Source organism: Schistocerca nitens, chromosome 3 (genome assembly GCF_023898315.1).
Source record: "Schistocerca nitens isolate TAMUIC-IGC-003100 chromosome 3, iqSchNite1.1, whole genome shotgun sequence".
Lineage (NCBI taxonomy): Eukaryota > Metazoa > Arthropoda > Insecta > Orthoptera > Acrididae > Schistocerca > Schistocerca nitens.
This window is the reverse complement of record NC_064616.1, coordinates 774,400,707-774,412,302: the sequence shown is the minus strand read 5'-3', so window position 1 is coordinate 774,412,302 and position 11,596 is coordinate 774,400,707. Positions and strand designations below refer to the sequence as shown.

General features: G+C 37.4%; 1 protein-coding gene across 1 annotated transcript in view; it reads right to left on the bottom strand.

The window, feature by feature from the left end:
* Positions 1-5,454: 5,454 nt before the first annotated feature.
* LOC126248780 (carbohydrate sulfotransferase 11) overlaps positions 5,455-11,596 on the bottom strand; it is a 41,963-nt gene continuing 35,821 nt past the window's right edge. The window contains exon 4 of the mRNA XM_049950152.1: positions 5,455-10,571. Coding sequence (XP_049806109.1) covers positions 9,900-10,571 — 672 coding nt within the window. The 3' untranslated portion in view covers positions 5,455-9,899. The remainder of the gene's footprint in view (positions 10,572-11,596) is intronic.

The following is an 11,596-nucleotide window of genomic DNA, read 5'->3' as shown; positions in this document are numbered from 1 at the left end:
TGTCAGTAAGTGATGCCCTCTGGCACCAGAACAATGAAGTAACTCCACACTAAGTGAAGAAATGGCTTTCACGAGACACTAAATGACATTCAGGTGGGTGGTAGACACTCACCTGTATAGCGCACTGGCAACGTGCTCAAAGTGTTAAGTCCCCTGGCCAATGGGATTGTTAATGCTTTTATTAATCCATTTCTGCATTCTATAAGTAATGTACATGATATTTCCTCCTTCAAATATGCACTGCTCCAATCTAAACAAGATTGTTGCTACAGAAATTAATGCAGTTCAAAAATTGTCTTAATATCTCTATCTCACATGCACACCTGCTTCAAAACCTGATCAGTCAGTCCTCATGTTCAATTTTGTTTCAAAACATTCTGATATTACAAAATTTCTTTTCTAATAGGCAAAGATTATGTAAACTAGTGACATAAAAATGTCTGAATACCTAAACACAGTAGAACTTTCGCTGATCTGGACGAAAGAATAATAAATTTCTATCAAGAGCATCATTCAGCACAACTCTATGAAACGTCCGCCTCGGTAGTTGTGTGGTCAGCATGGTGGATTACTAAACGTAGGGGCCCAAACTCTATTCCCAGTTGGGTTGGAGATTTTCTCCACTTGGGATTGGGTATTGTGTTGTCCTCACATTTTTATCATCATAATTGACATTCCACTATTGAGGCGACAATATGGGCACATCCCAAAAGCTAGTAGATTGATAAATAAATAAATAAATAAATACAAATGAAGTAAAAAAAACTGTAAATTTAATGTTAGTTATACATTACATGTCACCTGCATACCCAAATACACATTATGGTTGTCCAAATAACTACTACTTTCAGATGTCAGCAATGTCTATTTCTTACAGTGATCAGTTCTGAATAGTATACTCTAACCTAACCTAACCTAACCTAAGTTAATTTACTCCTCATTTGTCTAAACAGTAATCATATTCCTAATGTGACTCAATTACTTTGCCTTCATGCACAGCACGTCACACTGCTGCAAAACTTCAATGGGCAAATAGGAAGAAAAACTCCCCTGCATACGGTTTTTACAAAAGAAAATAGTAAAATAACTTTGCTTCTTTTTTTTTTAGTGTCTTTCCATATGAAATAAAGTATGTTATCAACATACTTGAAGCTTCATCCACATTTCTTTGTGTGAATATAAATCTTCTTTTGTTGCTTCTCCAAATCAAAATGTCAATTCATAATAAATTGTTATGATGGTTTACAACTAAACTGAATCTTATTACTTAATGAGATAGATCTACATCTACATGTACGTGATTACTCTGCTATTCACAATAAAGTGCCTGGCAGAGGGTTCAATGAGCCACCTTCAAGCTGTCTCTCTACCGTTCCACTCTCAGGCATGCGGGAAAAACGAGCACTTAAATTTTTCTGTGCGAGCCCCGATTTCGCTTATTTTATCATGATGATCATTTCTCCCTATGTAGGTGGGTGCCAACAGAATTTTTTCGCAATTGCAGGAGAAAACTGGTGATTGAAATTTCATGAGAAGATCCAGTCCTTGTTTTAATGATTGCCACTCCAATTCACATATCATGTCTGTGACACTATCTCTCCTATTTCGCAATAATACAAAACAAACTGCCCTTCTTTGTACTTTTTTGATGTCGTCCGTCAGTCTCACCTTATGCGGATCCCTCACCGCACAGCAATACTCCAGAATAGGGCGGACAAGCGTGGTGTAAGCAGTCTCTTTAGTAGACCTGTTGCAGCTTCTAAGTGTTCTGTCAATGAATTGCAGTCTTTAGTTTGCTCTACCCACAATATTATCTATGTGATCGTTACAATTTAGGTTATTTGTAATCGTAATCTCTAAGTATTTAGTTGAATTTACAGCCTTCAGATTTGTGTGACTTATCATGTAATCAAAATGTAGCCGATTTCTTTTAGTACTCATGTGAATAACATCACACTTTTCTTTATTCAGGGTCAATTGCCACTTTTCGCACCAAACAGATATCTTATCTAAATCATTTTGCAAGTTGTTTTGGTCATCTGATGACTTTACAAGACGGTAAATGACAGCATCATCTGCAAACAATCTAAGACAGCTACTCAGATTGTCTCCTATGTCGTTAATATAGATCAGGAACAATAGAGGGCCTATAACACTTCCTTGGGGAATGCCGGATATTACTTCTGTTTTACTTTCCGGATATTACTTCTGTTTTACTTTCCGTCTATTACTACGAACTGTGACCTTTCTGACAGAAAATCACGAATCCAGTCGCACAACTGAGGTGATACTTCGTAGACACGCAGTTTGGTTAGAAGACGCTTGTGAGGAACGGTGTCGAAAGCCTTCGGGGAAATCTAAAAATATGGAATCAATTTGACATCCCCCGTCGATAGCACTTATTACTTCATGAGTATAAAGAGCTAGTTGTGTTTCACAAGAACGATATTTTCTGAAACTGTGCTGACTATGTGTCAATAAATGTTTTCATCGAGGTACTTCATAATGTTCAAATACAGTATATGTTCCAAAACCCTACTGTAAATTGACATTAGTGATACAGGACTGTAATTCAGCGGATTACTCCTACTTCCCTTTTCGGGTATTGGTGTGACTTGAGCAATTTTCCAGTCTTTAGGTGCGGAAATTTCTGTGAGTGAGTGGCTGTATATAATTGCTAAATATGGAGCTATTTTATCAGCATACTTTGAGAGGAACCTGATTGGTATACAATCTGGACCGGAGGCCGTGCCTTTATTAAGTGATTTAAGCTGCTTTGTTACACCGAGGATATCTACTTCTATGTTTCTCATCTTGGCAGTTGTTCTTGACTGGAATTCAGGAATATTTTCTTTGTCTTCCTTGGTGAAGGAGTTTCAGAAAACCATGTTTAATTACTCTGCTTTAGTGGCACTGTCATCAGTGTATCGCGTAGTGATGGTATTGACTGCGTCTTGCCACTTGTGTGCTTTATGTATGACCAGTATCTCTTTGGGTTTTCTGCCAGATTCGAGACAAAATTTCATTGTGGAAATTATAAAAGCATGTCGCACTGAAGTACGCGCCATATTTCGAACTTGTAAAACTTTGCCAATCTTGGGGATTTTGCATTCTTTTAAATTTGGCACGCTTTTTTCATTGCTTCTGCAACAATGATCTAACCCGTTTTGTGTACCATGGGGGATCAGTACCACCACTTATTAATTTATATGGTATATATCTCTCAATTGTTGTCGATACTATCTCTTTGAAAACATTCCACAACTTTTCTACACTTACATGATCAGATCGGAAGGAGTGAAGACTGTCTCTTAAAAAGCGTTAAGAGCATTTTTAAATAGATATACTTTGCATTTCTTTTTGCTGGTTGTAGGTGTTACGCTATTCAGCCTAGCAGCAACTGCCTTGTGGTCGCTAATTCCTGTATTCGTCTCAACACTCACTATTTGTCCAGGATTATTTGTTGCTAACAGGTTAAGTATGCTTTCGCAACCATTTACGCTTCGAGTGGGCTCATGAACTAGTTGTTCAAAATAATTTTCTGGAAAGCATTTGGTACAATTTCAGATGATGTTTTATGCCTGCCGCTGGCTTTAAACGTCTAATTTTTCCAGCATATTGAGGGTAGATTGAAGTCACCAACGACTATAATTGTATGAGCGGGGTAGTTATTTGAAATGAGACTCAAGTTTTCTTTGAACTGTTCAGCAACTATATCTTCTGAGTCAGGGGGTCGGTAAAACGATCCAATTAATAGTTTAGTCCGATTGTCAGGTATAACCTCTACCCAAACTATTTCACACAACTATCTACTTCAATTTTGCTACAAGGCAAACTACATCTGACAGCAATAAATACTCCACCACCAACTGCATTTAATCTATCCTTTCTGAACACTGTTAGATCGTTTGAAAAAATTTCGGCTGAACTTATTTCCGGCTTTAGCCAGCTCTCTGTACCTACAACTGTTTGAGCTCCAGTGCTTTCTATTAGGGCTTTGAGCTCTGGTTCTTCCCAACACAGCTACAACAATTTACAACTATAATACCAATCATTTCTACAACTACCTTACTGTGTTTTACCTGCCCACTTTTAGACGGACATCCCTTCTGTGGTTCCCTGAGACCCTCTAACCTAAAAAACCGCCCAGTCCCTTCCACACAGCCCCCACTACCCGTGTAGCCGCCTCATGTGGGTAGTGGACTCCTGACCTATTAAGCGGAACCCGGAAACCCACCACCCGATGGCGCAAGTCAAGGAATCTGCAGCCTACACAGTCACAGAACCACCTGAGCCTCTGATTCAGACCCTCCACTCGGCTCTGCACCAAAGGATCACAGTCTGTTCTATCGACGATGTTGCAGATGATGAGCTCTGCCTTAATCACGGAAGCAAGACTGGCAATCTTTACCATTTCAGCTAGCCGCCAGAAAGCAGGCAGAATCTGCTCCAATCCAAAGCGACACGCGTCATTGGTACCAACATGTGCCACCACCTAAAGTTAGCTGCACCCTGTACTCTTCATGATATCCAGAAGCACCCTTTCCATATCTGGAATGACTCTGTCCGGAATGCACACGGAGTGCACACTGGCTTCCTTCCCTTCCTTGGCAGCCATATTCCTAACGGGGCTCCATTATGTGCCTAACATTGGAGCTCCCAACTACCAGCAAACCCACCCTCTGTGAATGCCCATCCCTTGCGGGCCGAGAAGCTTCCTCTGGAACAGAGTGGACGACTGCATCTGGCTCAGAGAAATCGTCAGCCACAGATAACGCTCGAAACCTGTTCGTCAAGTGAACCGGGGAGGCCCTATGATTGGCTCCTCGGAAAGTTTTTCGCTACCTGCCAGACTTTGGAATGATCTCTCACTCAACCATGGGTGAAGGGTCAACCTCAGTGCATGCAGTACCTGGGGTGGCCACAGCAGTGGACCGATCGGAGGACATGTGGGACGTGCTTGACGTCCCTCGCATCCCCGCGTTCGATACCCCACAGTGACGCCCCCTGGCAGCAGCCTCAAGCTGTGTGACGGAAGCCAAAGCAGCCTGGAGCTGTGAGCGAAGGGTCGCCAACTCAGCTCGCGTCTGCACACAACAATCACAGTTCCTATCCATTACTGCAGTCACTCCTGTTTGAAACCCATAAAAATATGTAACAAGTGAATCGTGTACTCGCCTTATTAGTAGCAGGAACTAGCGGTGCGCTCTCACTGACGGTCTGACCGACACTGAGCTGTTCTAAACAAACAAACGCCTGTATGAAACAATATAAAGGAAGTCCTTCAAACAGCTGTGTGGAAGCCCTGACAGTAACTTCCTGAATGTCGTTTCAAAGAATTTTATGACTATAACTGAGAGGATAATATCCCACAGAACATTTATGTATTAAAAAATTGAATACAATTTGCTGATATATATTTATTTTTTAAAATATGTAATGAGCAACAGACATCACCTACACATTAATTCATTACAATCTTGATTTTGGCAACAGGATTTAACTATGACACTATATCTACTAATCAAGCTTCCAATTTGTAAAATGTATCAACACTAGGCAAGAGTTTTAAGAATGCAATGAAAATTTTTTCAATCTAGAAGCATGAAAGACACAATGAATATCACATTTCTAATACAAAAGAAATCACCTACATAGAAACTGAATAAATAAGATATGGCTTGTAAACATTACTTAATTATCAAGTAATTTTACAGAAACAGTAGCCTATTAAATGACTATTGCATTATATGATGTCACAGAAAAGTACTTATGCATGTATTTTGATGACAAACGACATTACTAGTGGCATGAAGTTTCATTTTCCTCTCTCATTTCCAAACCATTGCATATTGTTAATAATAGACCATGATTTGCATCTAGTAAACACCACAGCTCCGATATAAAACAAAAATATTTTCCCAACCAAATTACCACTATTATGACAATTCAGTTATCAGAATTCAGTATTCTCTTTCACAGTTATTTTGAAATAATTCAACTTTGTTTTTATTTTTATTCATTACCTTCAAAACATACCATGCACTTCCTCAGTAATTTCTTGAATCTACCACATTTCATCTTGTCTGCTTATTATTATTTGATCAGACACACAAATATTCGACACATGGCATATTTCTGAACATATGCCAAAAGTAGATGAATTGTAGCAATACTTATTCAAGCACCATTTATGAAATATTCATGTTAAACTGCTTAGGGCTTATTGAAAGACCATGCACTATATGATGATGTTCAGTAGCAGTTAGACTAAGTACTGTGTTTGTGTTTGCATTTCTGTAGAAGTGACCCAAGCAACAACTGTTACACTGTTACTAAGTCTTCACAATATCAATTATGTAACTGGCAAGAAATGGTGCTGCAGCAGTAATCATTAACTTGTTTCTTCCAAGTAGTGGAATGGGTGTTACACTGGAGTATTCTGGAGTCTGACTGACACTGCATTTTCTTTTTTGGACATTACGGCTACATTCATTCTTTCTTTCTTGTTTGTTTGTGAGAGGTCATGAAATGTAATGTCCTTGCTGTCAAGCTTGTATGGTGGGGTAGTGGTGGCAAATAGCTGATGGTTGATACATTCAACAAGCAGTACATCACACCACAAGAAGAGTGTGAGGTCATTGGGCACTACATCCTGTAGGTGCTCTTAGGGAAAAATGGCCTTGGGAATAGCTGACATCTGAAATGCACTCTGTAATTCTAGTCAATAATCTGGGTTCTTCTCACTGAAAGTCAGTAACACATAGAAGAAAAAATACACAACTCTGACACATCTTTCTTAATGACTAGAATGTAACTATAATGAGATTAGGAAATTCACAGAGGATACTGCCAATAAGAAAATGTATACAAAGAAACTTGCTGAATTTAAGAAGCACTATATGGACAATTGTTCAGACTAGACTAATCAATTGAAATTAGGAATCAAACAAAAAGAAGAAACTGATACCAAATAGTACTCACGACTTGAAAAAGAAAATGTCTGACTACAAGAAAAGTTAAATAAGAGGCAAATACCAACATAATATGCAAGAATGGCAGTCACCTATACTAAGCAGAAGTCAGTCACCAATATGAGAGTCTAGCAGAAAAAAGAAACAAACAAGCACATTATTTATGTAATGAGACAAACTAAAGATAATTATCATCAGTACACAAAGGAGTGCTATCATAGGAACAGAGCAAGATGTAAAAATCAAAATTATAACAAGGAAATACAATGCCACCTATCACACAAGAGATGTCAACTTTTTGTCCTCTATGATCAACTAACGGAGATGAAAGATGTTGAGCTGGTGGAATATTCATTTGAGCAAGTTGAAACACATTTAGAATGTGAGACAGCAGGACAATGTCGACCCATAACATAAAAATGAATCAAAAAATGAGAAAGCTACTACTGAAGACGAACCACGCCTACACTGACTTTACAGCAATCACTAGAAAACATTTACTCATGATTCAAAAGTCCTCCAACTGCAATAACCTTCATCATATTGCTAAATTCTGTAAACTGAAAACAGTGTTGTGTAACTAATGTGGAGAGGAAGGACACCAAAAACTGTCAATGTCAAGCACCCACTAAATGCATCCCCTTTATATAAGAGGTCAAAAGTACTTTTGTGGTGGGAAAACACATCAAATACTGCTTCAAATTGAAATTTAAAGCACAGATTATGGCAAAGGGAGCCCCAATCAGCAGAATTAAAAAGTTCTATGAAGTAATGAGATAAATAAATAATAGATTACGTGACACTGGCAATAAGAAACAGAAAACAAATAACATGTTTTCTGGGATTTGGCAATTTTGCATGGAAGGTGTGCAGCCAGTTCCAAGAGACCATCTTCACATTAGATGTCAATGATGGACTGCAAAAGAGATTGACAAAAGTGGAGCAGATGAGGGCTACAAGATGTAGCTTTGAAATAACAGATTTTGAAGGCAGCTGCAGAATTATGGATAGATATATTGTGCATTCTGGAGCCATTAATGAAAACTGAGAAATTTGCACGAACACCATCTACAGCTTAGATGATATACTAGGGAAAAAAAACTTAGTAGCAATCACAGTTGTCTCCAACTGCGACAAAAATCATCAATTGTGCAAGGAGCTAGAAATTACTATCAGAGTCATAGCTCTGTAAGAAACATTTACTTTCAATGTTTTCACAAAATTCATCCAGAGCTGGATTTGTTAACTGGTGCTGCAGTATTAGACAGACACCAATACTACATTTTGATGCCTAATACTAATGCCAATCCCATACCTCAACAGTGTTACAAAAAAGATGAGCGAGGGGTAGAACTTGTTGACAGCATTGCAGAACACCCTTTTCAGATGATAAAGTTGTGCAGAAGCAAAGGGACATTCCTTCACCAAACCATTATACTGCAAATAATATTTTGGCCTGGATGCAATAGATGTCAAAGTAACCTCCACAATGTTGAGATAACAATAACTAGTATTTGTAGAAGCTTACGACTTCAGAGGAGCAAACCGTAAACTATTTAGTTTGAACATTAACATACATAAGTTCTAAAGATCCGACTGCAATGTCGATGCAAATGTCTTCGGATGGATGTAGTGTCACAACATTAAGAAGTGTATAAGGGAACTAAGAAAAATTAGGCACCCAGGTCCACAAAATGGGATGATTCACATCCTGGCTAGGACAAAGGTCTTCAAATGAAGTGTGTCTGCCAACAGTCATATTATGTGGGCATTCTCTGTATGACAGTTTGTGCAGAGCAATTTGCTATACCAGTTAAGTAGCAGATACCGTTTCCAGGAATGAATCAGAAAAAATATTTAAATTTTCATGTAGGAAGAGCACATGAAGATAAGCAACAACTACTAGCACTGCAACAAAGCTACAGAATGCAAGAAAATACAGCTGACAATCCAGCTTTACCTCACTGGTATCAGAGCAGGGAGTGGGAAGCAACACATTCTCACGTCGTATCAGGATTTTCGACTTGTTGAGTCCCAAAAAACACTAGTAGTTCTAACTGCATGCTCATTCCAGAATCATAGCTTACACAATATATGACACTAACAGAGGAATGGATAACTGCACAAATAACAGGAGGGCTTTTTTTCATAGTTAAGAGACAACTGCAATTAATAAGCTTAAAATAAAAAAAAATTAATACTACTTTGCACAAAACCTTAATTGCACTTGATGAGCTATGCTCAAAGAACAAGTGGATCTCTCTACCTTTATTTCTTACAATATATTACATCTACAGCAATTCACACCACTGGGATGATTCCAAAAGCCAGACACTCTAGTAACAAAGTATCAAACACAGTAATGAACTTTTTCGAAGTTAAGCACTGCATACACAAATTAAAGCAACAGCAGTTAAGTAAAAGTTATATGAAAAATACACAGGGTACATGTGATTTTCTCTTCCGATAGTGAATTCCGAAAAATGACCTACATTCAGTGTACACTGAAAACTATTTAATCGTGAAACACTAACATTTAGCAAGTAATGAAACTTGTAATCACAGTCTCAAAGAATAGTTATCTGTTAAAACAGCTGCCACAGAAATATATTGTCAACGTTCAATACAATATCTGAATCTTGAAAACAAAATTTTTCCTCTCACACTATCTGAGAGTTTCATAATACAATGGAAAGTTTCATTGTCAATGTATATGAAATTTAACTTCATCAAAAGCTAGGGAACATTATCAGTATGTTCTGAAGTCCTCATTAATGGACACATGAGAAGAAATGCAATGTGAATAAATGTGACCACTCATTACTGTGTAAATGTTGACCAGATAGATTATGTCTTTTTGTTGATTACATTCTTTTGGTTTATATTTGTATGTACAAAAAATAGTAACTATATCACAAGCTGACATCAGCTTTCAGTAAGATCATGAAATGTGTAACCAAATAACCTAAAATCCAATTCATAGATATTATAGAGCTTCCAAATACTTTCAGTTGTCAAATTTTTATAATATTTGTGCATATTTACAGTAGTCTTTGATGGTTTAGAAGTATATGGAAATCCTAAGTTTTTCATTCCTATTTTTGTTAAGATATAATCTGAATCTTGATATAATGTTTCATATTTTCCAATAATATCATAGTGTATACTACACGGATGACATAAACTATAAATAGGTTTCCAGTGCTCATTGAATGCTTTGTTCTGAGGATCTGTAACATATGCAACAAATTCCTCAAATGTGACATCATCACCATGAAGTAATGCATATTCTGATGGGTGTTTACGGTAACGCTTTATAATATACCGACCAAAACGTGCTTGAAAATATTGGGAGCTGAGATAATGCTGTTCCAGTTTATTCCGGTAGGCTGAGAGTAATCGTTCAAATGGATGTCTAACAAAAATGAACTTTGTAAATGTTTTCAGCATATATTCCACTTCAGAATCTGAGAAGCTGTTGAGCCTCAATAGCAAATTCTTATCATGCGCTGCATCTGCTGGTATGCTAAGTATATTTGTTGTATTTGATTTGCCAGAGAGAACCATAAAAATCCTTTTCCAGTTCGTACAGGCTACCTGCAAAAGAAAATTGTTTCATTAAATTACATGAAACACAGTAGACGAAGGAAAGGATGTGACAATTGGTACATAAAATCAGCAGAAAAATATTTAATACTGAAAGATTATTTTGTTAAATGATTTTTTATGGAACTTTTTAAACATACTAATATTTCAAATGCAAATGTGATATACTAATCTGTAGCATAACTAATGAATTATAAAGAAAAATACTGCAGGATTAAATATATACATACTTACAAAAAATATTGCTTTAAAATGAAAGTAATATCATCTATAGCAACTGAAAGGCAAGTGGAAAAGAAATTTCTTGGAGTACCTGTCAATAGTACTTTTTAAGCTGCTTAAATGTGTTAAAAAAGGTCAATTTCTTACACTAGATGGAAAGAAGATTTAGAGTTTAAGATCCCGTTGACAGCACGGTCATTAGAGACGGCCCACAAACTTGAATTATGAAAAGATGGAGCACAAGCTCAGACTACAAAAGGATGGGGAAGGAAATCAGTCATGTCCTTTTCAAAAGAACCATAGACCTAAATCTAGATGGCTGGACAGGGATTCAAACAATCATCCTCCCAAATGCAAACCAGTGTGGGAACCACTGCACCACCTTGCTGGGTCATCATGTGTTGGACATCAGCTGCCACTATTTTCATCAAGTATTCATTACATAGTCTTCCCGTGATCTACAGTAATTATCTATCAATATACCTCTGTACACAAGATCATCATCTGTTAGCATTTCTGCAGAACAATTGCCATCATCTACCTAGTCATTATTGTTCAATGAATAATGGCACAACTATTACAGTTCTTTGATGGGTACTTAAGGATATATTCGCTTTTAATATCTTTCCATTGATGCTGATACACTGAATTCTTTCCGCTTTGAGACACTTTCCAGTTTACATACTTTCAGTGCTTCCATTGTCTACATTGTATTGTTTATTGTCTCTGCAGCATCTGTCATGTCGTATGAAGGTTTTTCATTTATGAATTTATTGCCTCTTGAGACCTCAAAT